Raw genomic sequence first — 23,424 nt, forward strand, 5'->3', positions numbered from 1 at the left:
TTTGCTTCGAACGTTTTAGAAATAAACTGACCATACAGCACAAACACGTAATGTAAACTGCGGATACGCTCATTTGTACATGCAGATGTCCATAGGACGTCCAGGAATAGGTGCCGGATATTCCATGGCCGTCCTATGGATATTAGGGTACATACAATGGACCTACTACGGACATTTTTAAAATGTTCATTTTATTACCCCGACCTCCGTATTATGTTTAATTTACTTTTAATTTATTGTTAAACGAAACAAAACTTTGGTTTGTGTAAGAATATAAGATATATTAACATTGTATCTAAAATGACTATTCTTGGGCTTCATTTCTTTGCTTATTTCGTTTATTTATTTCAGAATTAAAAAAAAAAAAAATACGACCTCATTTATCAATCATAGCAATTTTTTGAAAATCTTTTTTGCGTATTTGCTAATTATGAGGAGTAGTTAGGAATATATATTTTTACTGCATCATAACAACAAATAATCAATTAATTAATAGAATAACAAAAAAAACTTATTATTAATCTTGATTTTTTTTTAAGTGTGGACACATTTCATGATGTGAACTACAGGACCATATTTGGCTCGAATATATACCTACCTGTTTTAGCAATGCACAGTAATTTCAATTGACCAATCACAATATACGATAACAGGGCGCGTGAGATGTATGTTTTTTTCATTAAATTAATTAATTAGATATTGTATTTAGGAATTGCTAACCCTCTAAACGAAAAAAAGTCGAAATCAAAAAACGAAGCAAACTGAATCACAGCTTCAACTTTGATTTAACTTTGAGTTTTAATGAGGTTAGCCAGGCTGATAAAAAATGTTTAACTAGAACTAATGCTATTGCGTCTCATAATCTATCGTTAAAAAATGATTATAATTGCATCAAATCTTATAATTAATTATCTGAGACACATCATAAGTATGTGCATTATTTATTCAATATTTGCTGTTTTAGAAAAAAATATACATAATGAGTGACTTCTTATTCAAGATCAACATTATCCCGGATACACTGTCCGGTTTTCGTAAATCTGTTCAGTCACAGAAATAAAATTCTTGTCTTTTTCCGCTGGATTACACCAGAGTTTTTAATACTGTTGATACTGAAATCCTCTGACAAAAGTATTGGTTAATTGACTCTTGATTTGACAGAATATCGCAACAAATTGTCTACAACAATAGTAAAACCCTTTTTGTAACATACGGAGTACCCCAAAGCTCCATATATTATCAGCTCATAATCTTAAATTTAATACTAATGAGTCAGTGACCATATTATTTGGACCACAAAAATATGTAGACTGTGTCAGAAATCATCTAAAGTTAACAATGAATGAGTTGATAAAGAATTTAAAACTGAAGCAAAAAATCTGTAGCTACGGAAACTAACCAAAATTTGTCCATTGGCTCTGCATGTGTCAATAGATAGCTTCAGAAACTCAAAACAAGTTGTGGAATAATGGTTTCCAACCTTAAATGATATTTCCTCTATTTATTATCATATATTTTTTATTAATTTGTTATGATTAAATTGTTAAACTTGTTTTTCTTTTCGTAATAAAGACGTAATAATTATAACACAAAAAATGTTCCAAGTACGAACAGTGAACGTTTCTTTTTGTCCATTGGACTGTCAACATATTACATTCCATGAATATCAATGAAACAGCTGTCCATGAAACAACGGACGTCCATTGGACGTTTTGTGCTCTATGGGTGCGTTATGCGTGACATATTTGGCCGGTCAATAGACCCATAAATTATATACAATCGCCTTGTGCCGAATTTCATTTTTACGTAGTTAAATGGTACGAGAATGCAAACGGCAAAATGAACCAAAATCACGTATGCAGTAGGATAATAAATTCGCATTAACGGCATGTAAAACTGACGTGACGTGAAACATACACAAGGATTCGCTTTGAGTTCTATTTATACGAGTTGATGTGGCGCGTATCTCGTGTGCAACACCCATCTGCCGGGCGTTGTCAGTTCAATTTTCGCTTCTCCAGTAAATACGAGTCAAAAATTCAATTGACTTATTTTACGCCATATGAATTCGGAAAAGGATACTGAAAATTGCAACGTTGCAAGAATATTTCTTTTTTGTTGTAGAAATAAATATAGGTTATATAGGATAAAACAACATAGGACCGAATATAATTCAAAGACCTTTTCATTAAAAAAAGAAATAAAAATTAACTTGTTAGTTTAATAGGATTTACCTCGGCGAAAACTTCCTCAACATTAATAATAATAAAGGTAATTTGTAAAACCGACAACGCAGCATTGGCCAGAGGCGCTCGCATTTAAAATGCGGTCTGACTGAAATAAATCAATCGTCTTAATGGTTTTTATTCGCTCGTTAAAATATGGCGAACGCGGCCGCGAATCGCCTTGTACCACATCGAAGTGTGTAATTGAGATTGATGGACGTCACAGATAACATTAGAGGCATCTAACGCGTTTAATGATGTAAATATCATTTTAAGAACGAGAATTAAGTTCGGCCAATTTGTTGAATGGTTATTAATGTTTATGGGAGAGGTTGACGCGTGTTGAGTGAGACGACTTCGGAAAGCTTTTAAAAGGTTTTGTTTTGAGTTTTTTTGATCCTCCACATCGACGATGGTGTAGGGCTATAAAATGACGAAAGGACATCCCGAAAAGTCGTCCATAAAATGCGTAGAAACTGCTGAAAGTACTTAATACTTAATAATTTGAAAAATAAATCGCCGAAATGCTAAAGTCAAATGCGACTTGGAAATGTAAAAAATTCAAAAGGTTTGCGATTCAAATGGACAATGTAATTTTGGAAACTGCTGATCTAAAGATATCAATTGATAAGCAACCATACCTGCGCCTTAAGTTTTTGAGCCACGAATTTTGTTTTCTACCCGCAGACTTTTGCTTCTATGATGAGTCTTTGATGTCCTATATGACCTTTATATGCGGTATTTTGTTCTTTAATGCAGCACATCAATTCTTTTATTTTGTGAATGAGTCTAATTACTTCGGTATTAGTTATACTTGCTACGTAAAACTAAGACTAGGTTAAAATTTTTGCCAATTGTGACGAAATGCTTTACATTAATTACCTTGTTCTATATTATTTTCACCCCAAGATATTGTTTCTAAAATAAACACTTCGTTTGGGTTCGTCAAAGAGAGAAATTCAGAGAAAAACTTAAACTGAACATGACAAATTATCCTTTGCAAAGTGAAAACTAGAAACCAAAACTTAACATAAACTAATAATGATTTATGTAGCTTCTGTTATTAATATGTTGTTCCGGTTATATTTCAAAATTAGTTCATGGTTAAAAGTTTTCTATTCGTTTATTTTTCATTCCTACAAAATAAATAATAAAAGCTTTTTTCTTTTAAAAAAATGGAACAATACTACTTGGTTATCCATGGAAATGTTAATCAGTCAACTGTATTCGTAATTTCTTCTCAGTTCTAAATCTAATATCAGACGTAAACAAAATAGAAATGTAATCATGTCTTGTGTGGAATTGAGTTTTCAACTCGCCTAATATCTTTTGGGCTGAGGGTATTTTTGTAAGACGATTTAATCATCAATTTTTATTCTATAATTTAATTCATCTTCCGATAACATCTTTGGTTATGTTGTTTGGCATCTGACTAGATTTGCATAATTCGTATTTGTAATGGTTAGTTATCAGCAGGCAAAGTAAAACAAAGGGTTGGTCATTGGTGTAACCACGGTTTAACTAGTGGTTAACTAAGAGTTGGTGTTTTATCAAATTTCTCATATTCCATGGTCTGATACGGCCCTATATTGCATCTACCCTATCGTTTGACTTTGATTTTATCTTTGACCTGACGCTAACAGAATTTCTGTCAAGAAGTCTTACATATTCGTAAGTGGAATTTGTCGATTCACAGCGACCTGTTGACCTGATTATTTTTAGCAATAGACGTTTCAGTTGGATTTCACTTGACTGAACCTCGGAAACCCCAAACGACATCGCGTTTTTTTTTCCGTTCGTCCTGTTCGACTGTAAGAGCATTTCAATGAGTTTCAGTACCTCGGAGTTTGAACCAAAGAGTGAGACAGTGAAATTTTCTTTTGTGATCTCCCGATTTGACTACAGTAATGAATTGATTAATCTGTTGATTAAATCTTAAGACAACTTGCAAGTTGGAGTCGATATATGTCGATCTAGTTTACTCGTCTGTGATTACTACAAGAATAAAAATACCATCTAGTCAAGACTGACTTTTGACAATTTTTTCGCGTCCAGATCGTCGGATTAATACCGGGCAACCATCTACAGCACTCTGCTCTCCTGTCGAACCTTGTTTTGCTTTTAGAGGTCGACAGTGCCTTCTCGCGAATAGAAGCGAATGTTTGAGTTCTTTGTCGACATACAGGCGCAGTAGTCAGTAGTCACGTTTGCGTTTGCTTATATTTGTTATCCCAGTTTTCACAAATGGTAGATGGTAGATACAGCGCGTTTGGTAGATACAATGTTTTGTGCAAATTTTGATTTGTTTTCAGCGGATTTAAGCTCCTGGGCGGATTTTATTTAGTATTTTGTTGTTGTGTTTGCAGATTTTGTGATTCACCGACCAGCGATCTAGATAATCGGACCCCCAAGGGTAGAGGTAAGTCACAAAAATCCTATGCAGTATGTATAAAGTAGCTTTAGGTATCTGACGAGAGAAAATATAATTTGCTTTTTATAAAAATTATTTCAATTTAATGTTATTTCTTACATTTTTTATGTTCTTTTCTTATTTTAAACAACAAAGGATGTTCTCAAATAAAGAGGAAATAAAAATATTTTCCAAAATTTGACTCAAATATCTGGAACGTAAAAAATATTTGTCAAATAATTATTGTTTTTTTTTTGTCAAGAAACTAGATCGTCGGTGCACAGCAAACTTCGCAACGGCGTCGGCGTCGGCGCAAAGGGCGGAAGGCGGGGCGTGGCGAACGGCGCCGGTCCGTCGACCGGTCCTTCATCGCCCACCCCCTTCATACCGCCTCGGACCGATAACAAACGGAAGGGCAGGGTAAGCGAGGACGAGACGCCCCCTAGCGGTAAGAAGGCGAAGGTGGTCGTGCCGCCGACCGTCGTGACCGCGGCGCCGCCCCCGTCAGGCAGCCCGCCACCATCGCCCGTGTTACTCGAATGCCCCGAGCCCAACTGCTCGAAAAAGTACAAACATATCAACGGGCTCAAGTATCACCAGTCCCACGCCCATGGATCGGTAGCGGACGACGACGAAACTAAAGGTGATTTTTTTTTAGTGTGAAAATGTGTTTAGCGAAACAAAATCTATTACTCTCATATCACTCCCCATAAAAGTGGTTTTCTACCAATTTTCATTTAAAATCTGGTCCATGAAAAACATTTTCGACAAAGTTAAGAGCTGGGCATCTTCTCTTACGACTTACGGCTACTAATACACATTTCGCACCTGTAGTTAATTATTTATTTGATATTCTGCTAATCACTATTGGGACCCTTCTAATTAAAATCTCTTGTCCAGGCGTTTTGTGAAATCCGTTTCAGGCGCATTAGGACAATGTTACGATCCGATTCCTATATTTAGAAGTCAATATTGTTTTCTTTTTTGGTAATTCAGTGCTTATTCCACTCCAGATTAGGAAATACATCGTAGGTAATGTTTCCTAAGATGTACTTATATCGAAATGGAGTAATCCATCATCGTATCATCAATCGGAAAAGTCATTTTTAAAACCATCTGATGTATAGGGGTACAAGATAAAAATATGTGAATTAAGGATGATTTGTTTAACTCCACGTCACTACCAGAGATTACACCTTTTATCATCAAGTATTTTTTAAACGAATTTTTTTTCCACCACTCCAGTAATTCCTAGAAGTTCCTCGCGAACTCCGCCAACTACATTATCTCAAGTAAAAAACCACCCGAACCGTTATTGTCTCTTTTTGCAGATGTCACTTCCATGTCAGAGAATGACGAGTCGAACATCGAGGCGCCGAGCCCGGTCACTCCAGTGAAATCGCCGGAGAAGAGCCAGGATAGTCCCCTCACTCCTGTCAAAAAGGAAACTACCGCTCCCTCGGAACTGCCGCTGCTGTTACGCGGAACCACCGCCTCATCGGGGGCAGGTCTTCTTGAAACGGGCGCCGCTTCGTCGGCAGCCGCCGGGAGCGCTCCCGGCACGCCGCGTAGCACACCGCCCTCACCTGCCACGCCGCAGAGCGTCCAAGACTTGTCGTCAGTAGCTCTGGGGTCACCGAACGTGCCGCCCGTCGAACCGGTCGTATCGAAACCCCAAGGACTCGTCAAGCCCGGCATTTTGCGGTACGGCGCACCCGAAGAGTACCCGACTTCAGCGGGTTCCATGGTGGCGGTATTCGGTGGGGCGGGAGGCAAAGCGCCTGTCAACACGCCGCAGCAACTGATGCAAGGGCGAAGCGCCGCTTCGTCGATCCCTGTGCCGCCACAGGATCAAATGGCCGCCCAAGCGGAACCCAACCAAGCCCCTTTATTCGCCAGCCAGTTACAATCCCACGTCGGCAACATGTCTGCGCAGCAACAGTTCGGCCAGCCGCCCAGCCTTATCATCCCCACTAATCAGAGCCCCGCGCAGATTCAGTCGCAACTGTCGCCCCACGCCCATCCGCCTCAATCGCCTAGTCAGACTGCGAAACTGACCCAGTTCAAGGTGAAACCAGCCTCCGCTCTGATGCCCGACGACAAGAAGACTCAGAACGGCGGTGCCAGTCTGGGTAAGGCGCAGAGTTTCAAAAAGAAGAATAGAAAATCGCCAGCGGGTAGTCCGCATCCGCCCCAATCAGATCAATCGATATATGGAATGGAACACGGTGGAAGGGACGAGGTTCAAAGTCCGGCGTATTCGGACATTTCTGACGACGGCGCTCCTCCCGTCATGGACGGAGAAGTCGACAAGGTTAAGGGCCAACCGGACAAGAAAGCGGAACAGGGACAGGCGTTGCCGCACATGTCGCAGTACGGCATGTATCCGTTCTACTCGCAGACGCATCAATACTTGGTGCCGTCGCAGCAACAACAGCAGCAGCAGCAACAATCCGAGCCGCCCAGCAAAGCCAAGGAGGCGGAGAAACAGAGCGAGAAACTGTCGCAGGAGAAGGACGGAAAAAAAGACGCATCCGATTATCAACAGAAAATTCTGCAGCAGCATTACTACCCGTACGGCTACATGCCAGGCTACCCTTATAACATGGAACCGAATTACGGCGGAATGTCGATGATGCAAGACGACAAACACAAAGAAGACCGGTCGAAGGAGAGTCCGAGCCCGCTGGATCAGCAACAGCAGCCGCAGGTCAAGCAACCGACACCGATACCGAACCCGATCCAAGTGCCGATGCCGGGCAAGGTCAAGTCTCAGGAAGCCAACATAAAAGACAAACATCAAAACGAGAACCATCAAATTATCAAGGAAAGCATCGAGATCAAAAACCAGATGAGCCCGTACATGTACTCGCGCCAGGCTCAGGCACAGCAGCAGCAACAGCAGCAGGTGGCTGCTCAACATCACGGCGGTCAGCGCGACGATGACCCGAGACGGTTTTATTTGTATTCTGAGCAAAGGCGTAAAGAACAGCAGCAGCAGCAGCATCAACAACACCAGCATCAACAGCAGCAAAACGCATCCGACCACGTTAAACCGAGCTCGAATCTAAACAAAATGTCAGTGACGTCCGGAGGCATGAAATCCAAAGAAATCAAAATGGAGGAAAAGAAAGAGAAGGAGGTAAAGCAGGAGGGCGTGAAGCCGACGATGGAAACGCAGGGTCCCCCACCTCCGCCTACATCTCAGTACGCGTACATCCACCCGAGTTACATGCAGTCGACGCCGTACGGGGCTTTACCGTTCGACCCCAGTCACCCGATGTACCGGGTGATGGTGCCCGGTCCGTACACCAGCAACCCGTACCTACACCACCAGATGCCGCGATACCACGCGCCCGAAGACTTGTCGCGCGCTCAACCGCCGACCAAGGCGCTCGACATGTTGCAGCACCACGCGCAGTACTATTCGTCGCACAAGATACACGAGTTGCAGGAGAGAGCAATCAAATCGCCCACACCAAAGACTTCGGCGGCCAGTTCAAGTCCCTCTACTAATAGCGCGCCCCCTTCCGGACAGTCGCCCGCTCAAATGAGCGCCCCGCCCACCTCCCAGGCGCCGAACGCGACGCCGTCGAACGGAAAACAGACGCCGGGCGACAATAAGGACTCTCGTTCGCCCCCGCCCCAGAGACATGTACATACCCATCACCATACCCACGTCGGACTCGGTTATCCCATGTATCCTGCCCCTTATGGAGGTGAGTCTAAGTTTCAAAATAAAGTTCAGCCATTTATTTCCGAGGGTTAAATATAAGTAGAATGTTATTTAATCCAATTAGTGAGTCCGGACCGGACCCTGATGCCAAATCGATATTTTCTTCTGTCCGAATCCCATAAAAGAGCAATTTTTTTGTAGCCCTACAACTGTCCGATTTATATTTCAAATATTTTATGACAATTTCTATAAATGGGTTATGATAGGTTATGTATGTTGTTATGATTAGGGTTACATTTTATTTATAAACTATAAGGATATAAATGAACTAGTAACAAGGAGCAATAATTTTGGATGCACGATAAATAAGATATGTATTATTTTCTCTCTCTACATTTATAACATATTGTACCATGAACGCTCCAAATAAACCGGGATGATTTTAGTTAATTTAAATCTGTTTTATGAATAAAATTAAACGATCTTTGATTTAATAAAAACTTAATTAATAACTCTCTTCTTCTCTCAATATGCCATATCCGATTTTTACCGAATGTTGGCAATCATGTTGGCTATCAATACTTTATTTACATCTATATACATTTATATATATCGCAGTTCATATATCGATATGTTTGAATTAGAACTTGAATGCTGAACGCAGCCTCCCTTGTACGTAGGCTCTTACAGAATCTGTATTACTATTTATAAAATTTCTGGATTGCTGCTGCGTCGATTTTTGTTGAGTCGAACTAGATAACGTTTCGCCAATCATCCTGTTGGCTTCTTCAGCTTAAGCTCAACAAAAACCGACGCAGTAGTAATCCAGAAGTTTTATAAAAAGGATTAAGTAGCCTGTGGAAGTTTCTTTGAAAAATTCTTTGATGTTTTATTCATTGCAATTTCTAGCCTTTGATGATTTAGGGATCGGGATAAACGTTGACTTCAACTTAACTAATAATGCAATTGTTTTCTCTCCTAATATTTTTAATACCTCAGTTAGGATTTCATATGGTCCTGTTGCTCTCTGCTTTTTTTTGCTAATTTAATGGCTCCCTCTATTCCATCTTTGGTAATTGGTGGTCCAGTTATGTTTTGTTGTACGCCATGATCCGCGTTTCGCTCCTCTTCAAATCGCTCTTCAATATACTCTACCCATCTTTTTAGTTTTTCCTCTGTTTCTACGATTAAGCTTCCATTTTTGTTCATTATTGTATTCACACTGTTATGCTTATTACCTGTAATTGCTTTAACTTTCTTATGTAGGCTAAAGTCATCATGTCACATTCGTTGAGAAGTACACCATTTTCGCAAGTCTAATTTTCTTTCTTATTTCTTAATTAAGTTTTTTGTAGCCATCTCCATTTCCTCAGACTTTCTGTCGTCTTGTGTCTTTAATTAGATTCAGAATTTCTTCAGTCATCCATAGTTTTTTCTTGGGTTTCTTATCTGATATCAATTTACAGTCCATTGTATCTTTTATAGTTTTGGCAAACAATTTCCATTGTTGATCTATTGAGGTTAGAGATTATTGTGGTACAATTTCCATGGCCGTCTGATTTTTTAAATTGTTCAGATCTGGTCTTTTCGTGATATCAAATTGGCGTTATCTTCTTAAGCCGGCATGAAATCTTAGCGATATGGTAAGAGGGATACGTTTTTACTGATGTGACTGAATTTCTGTACCATTTTTTAATAGTAATGAAAATTAATACGCCTAAATATTTTTAAAATTACAGTCAAGGTGTCAGTGAAGAAGACAGCGGTGCCATCTATGTTCTAAAATGCGAATCAACATCTAATAAAGTTAAAACGGACACCAATCGAGCAATATTTGTTTAGCTAACTATCGTAATAAACGTTCAAGAGATAATTTGTTTCATTATTTTGATTACAATGTAAAGTAAAGGATGCAATTCATTCTAAAATGAATTAGATGTTTTTATAGCCGGTGTACTAAAGAAAATAACTACCAAACATGAAACTGGCGATGTTGTTCGACACGATTGCGGAATGACTAAATAATGTTACGGTAAATTATTTCTGAAGAATTTGTGATTGTTAGCGATTTTGTTGAAAACAAGAATCCTTTGCTATGCTTAAACAAGTGAGTCCCTTATTAATGCCGAGCTAATAATATTTAAATTTGTTGATTGGTAATGCATTAGACCATTTTCTGTTAATCGGGAATCTTTGTGTGAGCAGAAAATGTAAAAATACCTCCTAACATAACTAATGGTGTTCAAATTTTGTTAACATCAATAATGGAACAAATGATTTTTTGAGGTATGAATTTATGTGATTAGCGATATCCGGAATCCTTTCGATGTATTAAATCTTGTTAACAGAAACTTTAGTCAACAAAACAGTCCGCTGAAACAGTTTTTGTCTGGCCTGGCTTATGCTAGCGGAAGATCCAGTGGCGTGACAAAATTTATACTAAATGTTTGGAACAATTTTTTCAGAATGCCAGCCTGCAAGCGTTATAACGAATATAGTTGCCATTTGTATTTTGGAGATAAGATTCATTCTTCAAATTATGTGATGTCCTTTCAATTACACCCTCTATTTATAAAGATTGCAGCCCAGTAGTCGAGAAAAGCACTCGTAAACATTTTTTTAGTGGTTCTTTTGGTGCAAAACAGTAACGACAGCGATAAGGGTGTGCCAGCGTTCGTTTAGTAGGTCCAGCGATCTTAATAGTTTCTCTTGTTCTTCTCAGAGTTCCATCTTCCATCGAATGCTGGAAATCATCATGGCAATGCGGATCTTGTTGACAGCCGCTCTAATTTCAGAGCCAAGATATATTCGCCTTTCGACACCGCCTAAATCGGATCTTCGCCGGTACTGCCCGTTGCAACGTTGATCCCCTCATTAGATGTCCTAGGTATTCAAGTTTCCTCTGTTTGATTGTCACAAGAATTTCCGACTCCCATCCCATCCTTTTTTAAACCTCAACGTTAGAGATCCTTTCTGCCCACGATATATTCAAAAACCTTAGGTAACATCAGAGCTCAAACGCTACTTGCATCTGCATTAGTGTTCATGCCTCCATACTATATGAAAGGGCGGAGAATACTTAGCACCGAAAAATTCTCACACGCAGTTTCAAACCAAAGTCTCCACTCGTTCCATGTTCATGTTGTTTACTACTAAATGGATATCTATGCGTGGTGATTTAGTAACGACCATATATTTAGTTTTGTTAAGGTTGATCTTTAGACTGTATTCATTACAGCATTCGATTCATTAGGTTGTGCAAATCGACGATGCTATCTGTCATAATAACTGTATCGTTAGAAAATCTAATATTGTTAAGAGTTTCGCTATTTATCTTTATCCCTTCGGAGCAATCGGTCAGTGCTTTTTGGAATATGGCCTCACTGAATACATTGAAGAGCAGTAGTTACAGGAGAGAGCTCTTACTCGTACTTTCTCTAGTAACATTATTTTAGAATTAAAAAAAAGTAAAGAAAAGAATTTCACTTTTTAAAATTCTCATTCGGCATCAGGGGTCTAACTTCAATCTTTAAGTCATGTCAATTATTGAACACACTGTGAAATGAATTATAAGGATTTATGATGTTTTACCCAGAAATGATAAGGGTTTGCGCGTAGCTCCCTTTAATTTAATTTTGGATCAAAACTAACCAAAAGTCTTCATCATCAATCTTCAATCATCACAAATTTCATCATATTATTGTATATATTAACTCCCAGTCAATTTTTATTACAGCGGCCGTATTGGCCAGCCAGCAGGCGGCAGCGGTGACGGTCATCAACCCTTATCCGACCAAGTGAAGGAAGAACCCGGACCGAAGGGAGGCAAGCAGTGTCGTAGAGAGACTTATTAAGCATTCCATATAGATGTGTCTTGTTATATAGTGTGCACTCGCTCATTTTGTAATAATTGTAACGAATTAATTTTTCTATAGGTACACCACAAGCTGTTTTGCAATGCGGTCGTGTATTGTAAACGATTTATTTTTAACACCGCGGCGGTTCAACTCGAGAGGGCGTGGCCGTCTGGACGCGGCGAGCGTGGGAAAGAAAAGGCGCGCCCTCTCGCGACGACGGCCCGAAGTTCAGTGTATATAGTACGAAGGCGTAATGTCTTTATCAAAAAGTCATATATATTATAGTAAAAAAAGGTAGTAGACTGATAATTTACCTGCTCGGGGTATTCTGTATTTTTTATGTCCGATTCGTCGTTATCATTCGCGTTTTCGTCATCAATATGTGGGCACATGCGTCCATAAAAATGCGGTGTATATTTATCAGACGCGTGTCCGTTAGGTATTACCAAACTAGGTGTTCCGCAAAATGGAGGAATATTCGAAATTTGTGGCCTTACACCATGCTTGTATTTTGTCACTATCCTGGAAATAAAGTATATCATAATATACATGATACTTCGTAAATCATGGTTCTCAAATTCAAAGAGGCGATTTCTGATAAAGAACTAATGAATTCTAATGAACAACCAAAAGGAAAGTCTTCCTTTCTTGTCAAGTTTGTAGTTGGTTAAATAAACAAAATGTTTATAATAATAATAAACAATAAATAATTTATAATCAATTTTGAATTTGAGTTTGTCAAAAATATTGGTTGAGCGTCTTGCGGGATGACGCACATTAATATTGCTTACCCGTTTGGAGCTCAATTAAGCGCACAAATATATATATATTTTTTGCTTAAAAATAAAATAATCGAAATAAACTCTGAATGCGTGTCTATAAAAGACCTCTTATAAAGTTATTGCGAAATATCCTCCTGTGAACGACCTGGGCTTGGCGCTTTTAATATTCCATCAAGCTCTTGGATTTTATAATCGATATTTTTTGTTTCGACAAACAGGGGCTTAATTTTTTTGCGAATCAAAATTTTTTAAAACTAATTTACTCACGACGCATGTGCTTTCTCGTTTAACGCGTTTCAGTTTTATTGAAACGACATTAATTTTATTATTATCTCGGTAATGTTCCCTTTTTCTTTCTCCTTGTCCTCATCCTCCCCTCCTTACTTTACGAATTGCAGTCTGTACAACCTGTAATATTCTGTAAATAATCCCCACCCACCCTTATCATGACAAAAATAAAGAGAGAAAACAAAAGATATTTATATGTACGATTTTTCTTTGCATGTCCGACAAGATTCTAATTTGTTCGTATGTTGATTGTTACACATGCAGGTCCCTTGTGTATATTATTAATATTATTAGGCTAGCGTTTTGTTATAATTATTTTTTAAATAAATGTTTATTTATATTGTAAGGCTATTTTCAATTTTAGTGTACATTTGTGATAAAATATATTAATCCTATTTGTGATGAGACATTTCAGCTGATTGGAAGCCGATAAAAGAAAAAAAGGAGATAGCAGAAAATTACCTCCTGTACAGACTACGAGAGGCTTTAATGTAAAGTTGCTTAATAAGAAAAAATATTGATTCAATAATTTGTTTCATTGCACCCCTTTGCGACTCCCAAAATTGTTATGCCATCCTTAACTTTACCCACAATAACGAATTAGAATTCTTCAATGCTATGTATTCTCAATAATATATGGAGCAGAGGCTTGGAAGAACACTCAAGAAGGCGGAAATCAAAAAGTTATAAGCGTTCTAAAGATTCGGTTACACTTAGGTCGTAAGGGAATATTGTGGGTTGATAGGTTTACAATTGCAAATGTATTCCCCCAATTGGAAAACAGGAAGAAATAACAAAAAACCTTCAATATTTTGCACACATTAAATCTTAAATCAACAAAAAGAGTAGTCAAGGCAGAAGAACATTCTGGCTTAAAAATTTGAGGCGATGGTTTGCAATGGCCTCCAAGCAACTGTTCCATGTAGTTGTGAACAAAATCAAAATAGCCATGATGATAGCCAATTAGGAGATGGAACCAGAAGAAGAAAATGAAGTCGCCTGAAGACGTTTACCAACGGGTTGCTTACTATACTTTTTCCACTAAGTGACATGACGACGAATGTCATGTCCACTAGAACTGACAAACGTCGAAACACTATAAGTGTTTTTAATATCTATCAAAAACTGATTGTTCCCAACCCGGGACTAAAGTATCGGCTTGCAACAATGTTTAATGAAACATGTTTTAATGTGACACTCGTGGTCGTGCCAAATCAAACTCGTAACTAAAACGGCATTTATCGAACACTATTTGAATTCACGCAATTGTTCCTATATTGTTTAATATTTTCAACTAGAAAAGAATTTATCTAGATGTTTATTAACGTGCATTTTCACAATAGTGAGAAAAAAAAAATCAAATCTAATTTCGCGCACTTATGTGAAAGTAAATAAATTTTTAGATTCAAACAAAGAAAAAATTCTCCAAAATAAGAAAAATACCATTTCAAGGTTCACAAATCAAAATTCTTTAAAAAATTCAGATTCAAAGTGAATTAGTTATTGTAAAAGGATACCCGCACTTATTAAAGTCAAATCTAATTGCGCATACTTATGTGAAAGTACTTAATATGTTTAATTTACAAAGTGAATAACCGTATTACCAAAATTTGTTCCTTTTTTCAAAATAAGTAAATAACCAATCCAAATGACAATAACAAACAGCTTTTTTTCAATAAACGGCGACAGGGAGAGAGATAGGAGTGTCTGGACTATCGCATTTCCATACCATCAGTGCGTCAGACATACATTTCTTTTTTGGGGGAGTAGCAGTCGAATGTATTAAGTTACGTGGTGCGCTAAATAAGTTGCCCGATCGGAACACTTCCAGTTCCTTTTCACGATGTACTCGGTACTGTATTTTGTGTTACTCTGCTTTGGGGGTAAATACCAATTCTCGTTAAGCGTTTAAAGCAGTTCGCAATAGGCGACGTTTTTTTTAACCGATTAGGAAACATGTTTCATGCTAGCGTCGCTATAGACAGTTGTCCCCCGAGTTCGCTTACTACAACCCCGGCCCGTCTAAGAACTGCCATTTTGTGTAACTATGACGCAAATATTAGGCCGGTCAAGGACCATCAGAATACAACAGCCGTGACGTTTCGTCTCCTTCTCAAATATTTTAATTATGTAAGTTTTTTGTAAATGTTATAACTGTTGTTTGATACTTTTGTTTCCTCCGTGCCACCAATTCAATTAAAATTTTTAGCGCTTTTCTCTGTACGTAAGTTCGCAAATGTTAAAATTGGCTTTTCTGATGAACTATGAATTAAATAAGTGTTGTATAAGAACAATTATTGCGAATTCTTATTTTATGTTTTAGGATCACTTTACTCACACCCTAAGTATAGACGCATGGCTCTCCGTAGTAAGTATTACTTCGATTCAATGGATCGGCGTTTAATGAGTACACAAGCTCACTTTCAGTTTTGGGTAGATCAACATTTGCGTTGGAAACCCAATGATTACGATGGTATTACCAGCATCCATCTGAAGACTTACGAGATATGGGTTCCCGATTTGTCCGTATATAACAGGTAGATAATTGCAATTATTATAAAGAGGATCCAGATCATAGTATAAAGTTATTCCTTAAGTCTTAACAATGACAATAGTTGTCGAGTTAACTAGTTGTGTCCCAATTTACCTCAAAGAAATTCAGGAAAATATCAAGTTGGATAATCCCGATAATACACATCAATTATATTTGTATTTAGACAAATGTTCAGCCACTTACCGATGACACAGCAATGCTGGAACTATTATTATTTTAAGGCCGTCAAATGACAAACATACAGACTTCCGAAAAAAATTAAAATCTAAATAAAATACCATTGACCTATGCATTATTGTTAAAATGCCGATAACATTGTATTGAAGGTTAGTTTTGCTCGTATTGACATTTCTAATCCGTTCGAAGCAAGCAAAGACAAACACGTTCGTTAAGGAATGCCAACATTTACCGACAAAATTTAAGGCGTACTATTTCTCGCTGTTAAATTCGATTACAGAAAAGACCAATCCGGGGAAGCGGGGGTCATAGAACTCACGACCTGCGCAGTTTCCTACAAGGGACTGGTGCTGTGCGTGCCTCCGGTCCACACCGAAGCTCTCTGCGTTCCGAACCTGCGCAGGTATCCGTTCGACGTGCAAAACTGTACTGTCAGGTTCGGATCGTGGGTGCACAAGGGCGAGGAAGTTAATTTGACGGTGCTCAAGCCGGCGGTAAACACGGACGACCTGATGTCGAACGGCGAATGGGAATTGCTTGGGGCGACAGGAATTCGGCATTCGGGGAATTACGCGTGCTGCCCGAATGTCACGTATCCGTCTGTGGATATCGCGTTCGAGATAAAGAGGCACTCGGGAGCTCACGCTGCCAGTGTTTTGTTGCCGCTGTTCGGTAATATTGGATTTCTCTTGTAACAGACCGTTTATTTCTAAAGGAAACATAGGAAGTCCAAATGGTGGAGCAAATTTTACATTAGAAAAAGCATGACAGTAATGGGGATTGCTGCCTTTCTCTTGGTCACTTTTATAAATGGGAGAACGGAGTGCTGTCGTCGTTTCACTACTTTATTTACCGATATATTTTTACTAAAATTATTGACACATTATTATTTGGTTAAAAGATATTATATTATAATATAATATATTTCTTAAAAATACCTTTGAATTTAAGATACTTAAATAAATAAAAAATATATATTATTTTATAAGAGGCTTAAAACATATATACAAATGTTTACATTTACCTAAGCAATATTGTTTACCTAAAATGAAAAATTTTACATTTTCTTTAAAATTTGTGACAACTAAATGAAAAATAACTATTAATATAATATATAATATATAATTGTAAGTAATACATTATTTATATAATCATATTTATATATTTTATTTATAAAATGGCTGGATGATTTATTATTTATTTATAAACCAAAATCAGGTATAAATGATTTAGTTACCCAAAAAAATAAACTTATTTTCGCGGTTATATTATACATTGTTTATTAATTAACGCCAGCATGAAATTCTTGTAGGTGTCAACAAGCGATTTATCAAAAACATCAAAAAACAGTTAGAAGAAATAAGAATGAAATATAATTACAGTCCAATGATGTGCAAATAAAGCAATCCCCATTGCTATCTGTCACTCCAAATAAAATTTGCATCCCAAAATCATGCAACCAATATCACAATCGTATTAATACGTGAAAAATAACCAAAATTGGTAAAAATTTGACGTTAAATGTACTTTTAAGGCAGTTTAAAAATAAAATTAATAATTCTAATGAATAGAGGGACTTATGATGAACCATCCCTTAGTTTGCTAATAAGTTTTACACCAAGGTACTAAAAAACAATAAATTAATTATTAAACACACATCAATAAAAATAAATTTATTAATTAGTGAAATATTGAAAAACAAATAAAAAATGTAAACCGTCAAATTTTAACTTTTAGCTTGCATTCTTCTTACTTTGACATCGATGTGGATGTCGCCGATCAACAAAGACAGACTGACGCTCAGTTTCGTTAATTTCATCTCGCAAGCTTTACACGTTCAACACGTGTCGTTTATGGTACCTTTAAACGGAGAAAATGTTCCTAGCATACGTAAGTTTTTAAGCTTCGAAGTTTTTCTGCGATTAGGTCAAAAATAATTATCTTGCACATTGCAGTTGTTTTCTCCAGAGATTCGATGCTGCTGGCGGGTGTCAGTGTAATAGCGACGATATTCTTGAAATACTTAATGGAATCGAAGTCCCTGGCACCCGTCTGGATATCCGAGACCGTCACTTTTCTCGTCAGCTTTCGCACTGGACAAGCGTTGCTTCTGTCTGACAGCTCATTAAAGGTGCCTTTTCTAGAAACCTTCTGTTTGACCTTTCAAAAAAATCATGGTCTTTTTTGTCGGATAGTGTATTGTACGATTGCTAGTACACTGCTCGCACAACCAGAGGGAATGCTTGTGTGTATTCGAATTAATCGTTAAATGGAAGAAATTTATATATGTATATTTTTTCAATCCAATTTCTTGAAGCTACCGTTTATTTCCATTCTAGGGTGTGGCGGAAGCTGAAAACAAGGAAGACGGGATCACCATCCTTCCCAACTCTGAACGGGATTCATCGACAGATGTGTGGTTCATGTTCGGGAAGCTGCTGGACATTTTGTTCTTCATATCTTATGTGGTTACCTACGCTGCCATGTCACTTAATTTTTAGTTACAGCTTTATTAAATAATTATAATAATATATTAAATAAAATATTTGTTTAATATCCGGTGTTTATTTGGTGAATGTTTAAAATATTCATGTAATATTGATATTCATGATCATTATGACTCTAAACTATTTAAAAAAGCCACAGCCAAGAACTAGTTTTGAATACAAGTCAAGCTAAAGTATATTTTTAAAGTAATTTGAATTTGAGGATGATACATATGTAAGGCCGAAACCTCGACGAAGGGAATATTTTACTAAAAACCGTCAAACGCTTTTCAGTAATTGTTTCGCGACCAAATTTTATATGCAACATATAAAATATTAATTAAGGGGAAAAGAAAAGGGAAAGCCGGTTATGGAAGAATAAAATTTGCAATATTTTCGAAACGTTTCCTGAGTATCGTACCACACCCCGACGTTTCAAACATAAAACAAAGTTTTAAGCTGATCGAACATCGATCTCAATGCTGCCAGTAAACTCCATACGGTGATTATGACGACCAGCCAGTAGGTGGCGCTTAGTGCGTTCTCCGATATAAAACTAAAGTATATGTTGGAGTCGATTTTCAGCCACAGACTAGCGATACCGATGACGTAACCGGCGCAGCCGAAGAAATTGTGCACGAATTTTATGAATACGGGCCTGATCCATCCGGGTAAGGCTGAAGTGTTGGCTGCCAGTAGTCCCGTAAATAACGAGATGACGCACAAGAGCCAAGACACCAACCCTATAGATATCAATTTTATTTTTGAATCCATCCCGAAAACTTATAGGAGTTGACTTTAATAAGTAGTACCTACAGTTTAGTTCAAATTACACAGTTGAAATTTTGACAAAATTACTGCACAGACAATCGAAAATTGACTATCGAATCGACGTATCTTATGATGGCATAATGCATTAGACATAATATGTTTAAACAGATATAAAAATAAAAAAAATCCTTAAACACATCTCTCAAAAACGAGAAACATGCAAATTTTCCTGCAGTCCATCTACAAAAACGAACGGACGAAACAGTCGTTTACATTCCTGCTACATTTATTGACGGAAGTAGCTACGTAAACATATTACTTAAAACCCAAAATTATGATAAAAACGAGTTGTCTCGCAACGTATTAAGTTGATCAATTACCCGCGACTAATCCTGATTTATTATCGCCTATTACGTCGCTTTAATTCTTTTTTAAATGGGAAACGTAATTAATTTTTAAATAATATGCGTATCATTTTCCTATGTAATTTTTTTATCATTACCTAAAATGGCGTGGGAGCTCTTAAAATGAGTGGAGTTCGATTGTTGCCTCTTCCTGTGGGTTTCGATGAAAATGCCGGCGGTAAGAACCGCCACGCTAAACCCAAACAGGACACCGTGAATGACGTACCTTTTAGTACGGGGTATATTTATAGTCCATAAATTGTAGTCGGAGAATACGATCACTGCGATAGCCATTAACGGTATATACTGAAAAAGATAATTATTTTCATTAATTATACTCAAAAGGTTTTGTGCAAATATACATGGTGTTACAAAAAACATGCACCAACTCTCAGGTGAGATTCGTCATCCAAACAAACGTTCTACTTAATTAATGTTTTAATTAGATTTAAATTGTGAAGTCAGGTGCTCTCCCAGGAGGTACCATAATAAATGGCATGGTCAAAACGCCAAAGAAGTCGGTTTTTTTGAATTTGTGTTATTTACTTTGAATATATTTATTAAAATATATTTATTAAAACTTAACTTTCTTTACTTTGGGGTTGTTTATGTATTTTCCTTGGTTTTCAAGCGAAAACATAAAAATAATAGAAGTTGGGAAAACGTATTTTTAAGAACATTTATTTTTGGTACCCTTTTATACGCAATACATTCAGTTCTAAAATATTAATAATAAAGGAAAAAATAAAAATGATGGCCGTCAGTATCATTATATCATTTTTGTATGTCGAATTTTCAGCCGATCGTTGGCGCATATTTTTTGAAACATGGCTATTCGCTATTTGCTATTAAATGAATGTTTATTGAAACTCTGGACATTTTCTTGGGGTATCTGGGCCCGTTTTCGAGAGAAAATATAAAAATAATGAAATTTGCCAGAACGCACATTTATTTTTTGCACCTTTTTATACACAACAAACTTAGTTCTAAAATATTAACAACAAAGAAAAAATTAAAATGACCGCCATCAGTCGTTTGTATTTATATTTGACACCCCGTATTTTGGAAACCTACATTTGCATGACTTTTTTAATGACGAATCTCTAGCCGATTACTGGATCATTTTTTTGAAACACCCTATATATTCCATATTGAAAAGTAAAAATAAATGAATTTTGATTTAGGACGATGGCAAAATTGCTTAATATTGCAACTTTATTGCCAAATGCGGAAGCTACCAGACTCCTAGTTTGGTGCGTAAGTAAGTAACGATTACTACGTCCTTGACGGTTGATTAGTAATTTGTTTACAATATAATAAAATAATCTTTCATTGTTATCGTCTCGATTCCTATCTCGCTTAGATCTGATACCCGCTGTCGTCTGTACTGGTAATAGAATATGAGAATGTTGTCGTCACAATTTTATGTTATTTCATCATATTTTTTAATCTACCGTTCATTACTAATTTGCAAAACTGCAAAATAAAATTTGCACCAAGAAAGCGGAAACAGCCCATCCTAATAAGGGAACAATTGAAGCAGCAGCTACAAGAAGAGTTTTTAACACAAACACAGTAGAAGATGGTGGCACCTTACAGGGTGGATCATTAATAATAGGAAATATATAAAAGATTTAACACTTAGATAAAATGATTTACAGTACGTGGCTGAATTGGTATTTTCCATACATTTTGTACATTGCAACGATAATAATATCATTACTTTTCGAGAAATTTAAACATAGCACAATTATTTTGTTGTCAGTATTTCGGTTAAGATAAATAGAATTTTATTCCATACAATAACATTTATTGCATGATTTCCACAGAATAGGTGCGAAGAATAAAGTGATTTGCGTTAAATATTGGTAAAGATAATAATTTAATACCCCTCTCTTTAGATATTAAGGAAATCATGGGTTTTGGCTTGGGTTTATAGAGAATCAAATTCTTATTTGATTCTCTACAAATTGATTTGATTATATTCTTATTCGAATTTTTTATTGGCTTCTTCAGAACTCTAAAAGAGATCACATACTGAAAAATTACCATTGAACAACAATTATTATAAAATGAAAATGTTAACAATAAAATAAAAAACGAAAAAACAAGGAAATAAATGTGTATACAACAATACATTTATTTTTGTCTTTTCTTTTTGTTTCTTTTTCTGGTTTTCTTGTAAACATTTTTATTTCATATAAGTTCATTGTTATACAGTTCATTTATTAAAATATATTAAGTACATTATCTAATTTATAGTCCTTTAGAAAGCAATAAAATTGTCGAAATGTCGACCAAATAATACACTGATACTCTACATACCCAGATCAAAACCCATCATTTCGTTAACATCTCATGTTCCCAATTATTAACTTTCTATAACATTTTTTATAAAATTAACCTGAATTGTTTTTATTCTACAACATTTTACTCACCGCAGCCGTCGACAGAGACACGTGCCACAAAAACAGAGACGTAAAATTGCTGGCATTGTTGAAAAAGACCCACAGAAACAACACGCCGATGATCCCGACGATTTGGTAGAAGACGATGTTACAAACGTAAAGACTTCTTTGGACCAACGAGACCGGTTCAGATTTTTGCGGCTTCTTCTCGAACCACAGCGTCATTTTATTATTGTTGTTGTAGATATTGGCGAGTGGTTCGAGATGACAGTGAGCTTTCCGAAGGGAGTATTTGACTTTCCGTCGATAAAGGTGGAATTGACAGGGGATTAGTCAATTGCGTTATCGGTGTCTTCTAAGCGTTTTTTTTTATTGGCGAATTATTGTAAATGTTTTCGAAGTGTGAATGTTTAATAAGTTAAGTTGCAAAAAACGAAAAATTCGGAATATAAAATAACAAACTTTTTTTTTTGTTTTCTGCCCATAGCACAAGTAAACATTACCTAAACGAATAAAAAATGACGTTTACCTCATGAATTGGACAATTATAACATATCATGCAAAAAACTTGATTTTTTTTTTTTTAGCCACGAGTGATTACAGAAGTTTTTCAACTCGTTGGCATTTTTATTAAGACGTACTAAGAGTATTTAGGATTATTCGGAATGTTCGAAGTGTTTTCGGAGCGCGAGCATTGAAGATGCCAAGTGAGATTTTGGCGAAACGTCTGCAGGATGATGTCCCGGAATATATATATATATATATATATATATATATATATATATATATATATATATATATATATATATATATATATATATATATATATATATATATATATATATATATATATATATATATATATATATATATATATATATATATATATATATATATATATATATATATATATATATATATATAAATCTATCTAAACTACAGTGTAAAGTTGAATAATGTTACAACTAGTTTAGAAATTTCCTCCATCTTTTCTTATCTAGTGCCATTTTAGCTGCTTCCATTATCCTCAGTCCTCTTTCTCTTAGTATATTCACTATGTTCTGATCCCATGTTAGCTGCGGTCTTCCTTTGTTTCTTCGGCTGGATCTTCTCGCTTTTCAGATCAGTTTTGTTAGACGACAATTACAGCAGAAAGAAAAAAGGAAATCTTAAGATGGATGTTGTAGCCCGGATAGAGGCTAAAAAGATAGTAGAATGGAACAAATTGGCAAATATATTCATTTATATAGCGGGGTACCTAAGGGAAAAAGAGCCAATACTCATTAAAGAATCAGTTAAAAATAAAATAACGGATTGGGCAATAATTAATGAAAATATGCTAAAAGGAAATGTTATATTTCTAAAACTAATGAATTAAAAATTACT

At 36.5% G+C, this 23,424-nt stretch overlaps 3 protein-coding genes across 4 annotated transcripts in view; 2 read left to right on the forward strand and 1 right to left on the reverse strand.

Annotated features, from left to right (window-relative positions):
* LOC132700588 (zinc finger protein 608) overlaps nucleotides 1-13,755 on the forward strand; it is a 152,674-nt gene extending 138,919 nt beyond the window's left edge. Inside the window, exons 9-12 of one of the 2 annotated variants that reach the window (XM_060668007.1) lie at nucleotides 4,592-4,644; nucleotides 4,898-5,278; nucleotides 5,967-8,354; nucleotides 12,048-13,755. In XM_060668007.1, coding sequence (XP_060523990.1) covers nucleotides 4,592-4,644; nucleotides 4,898-5,278; nucleotides 5,967-8,354; nucleotides 12,048-12,112 — 2,887 coding nt within the window. In that variant the 3' untranslated portion in view covers nucleotides 12,113-13,755. Of the gene's footprint in view, nucleotides 1-4,591; nucleotides 4,645-4,897; nucleotides 5,279-5,966; nucleotides 8,355-10,050; nucleotides 10,143-12,047 lie in introns of those variants that run through there. The other variant, XM_060668015.1, reaches the window with a different exon arrangement.
* A 1,330-nt stretch (nucleotides 13,756-15,085) lies between these two features.
* Nucleotides 15,086-18,836, forward strand: LOC132698238 (acetylcholine receptor subunit alpha-like). The gene is made up of 8 exons (XM_060664203.1): nucleotides 15,086-15,121; nucleotides 15,190-15,368; nucleotides 15,562-15,606; nucleotides 15,666-15,775; nucleotides 16,250-16,641; nucleotides 17,707-17,859; nucleotides 17,925-18,100; nucleotides 18,309-18,836. The coding sequence occupies exons 2-8, from the start codon at nucleotides 15,195-15,197 to the stop codon at nucleotides 18,468-18,470; spliced, it is 1,212 nt and encodes a 403-aa protein (XP_060520186.1). The 5' UTR covers nucleotides 15,086-15,121; nucleotides 15,190-15,194; the 3' UTR covers nucleotides 18,471-18,836.
* A 12-nt stretch (nucleotides 18,837-18,848) lies between these two features.
* LOC132698248 (uncharacterized) lies at nucleotides 18,849-22,293 on the reverse strand. Its single transcript, XM_060664215.1, has 3 exons — nucleotides 22,069-22,293; nucleotides 19,729-19,936; nucleotides 18,849-19,198 (listed from the first exon to the last, which is right to left on the reverse strand). Exons 1-3 carry the CDS (start codon nucleotides 22,261-22,263, stop codon nucleotides 18,891-18,893), a joined length of 711 nt encoding a protein of 236 aa, XP_060520198.1. The 5' UTR covers nucleotides 22,264-22,293; the 3' UTR covers nucleotides 18,849-18,890.
* Between the last annotated feature and the right edge of the window lie 1,131 nt (nucleotides 22,294-23,424).

This window comes from Cylas formicarius, unplaced genomic scaffold (assembly GCF_029955315.1).
Source record: "Cylas formicarius isolate icCylForm1 unplaced genomic scaffold, icCylForm1.1 PGA_scaffold_10__41_contigs__length_53128322, whole genome shotgun sequence".
In the NCBI taxonomy this organism is placed as follows: domain Eukaryota; kingdom Metazoa; phylum Arthropoda; class Insecta; order Coleoptera; family Brentidae; genus Cylas; species Cylas formicarius.

Excerpts from the sequence above, each read along its gene's own strand:
- LOC132698248 (XM_060664215.1), bottom strand. The coding sequence starts at position 22,263 with ATGACGCTGTGGTTCGAGAAGAAGCCGCAAAAATCTGAACCGGTCTCG. Across the intron at positions 19,937-22,068 it reads TGTCTCTGTCGACGGCTGCG|TATATACCGTTAATGGCTAT; the intron begins GTGAGTAAAATG and ends TATCTTTTTCAG. Across the intron at positions 19,199-19,728 it reads GAGCTCCCACGCCATTTTAG|GGTTGGTGTCTTGGCTCTTG; the intron begins GTAATGATAAAA and ends TGATATCTATAG.
- LOC132698238 (XM_060664203.1), top strand. The coding sequence starts at position 15,195 with ATGTTTCATGCTAGCGTCGCTATAGACAGTTGTCCCCCGAGTTCGCTT. Across the intron at positions 15,369-15,561 it reads TTCTCAAATATTTTAATTAT|GATCACTTTACTCACACCCT; the intron begins GTAAGTTTTTTG and ends TTTATGTTTTAG. Across the intron at positions 18,101-18,308 it reads TGTCTGACAGCTCATTAAAG|GGTGTGGCGGAAGCTGAAAA; the intron begins GTGCCTTTTCTA and ends TTTCCATTCTAG.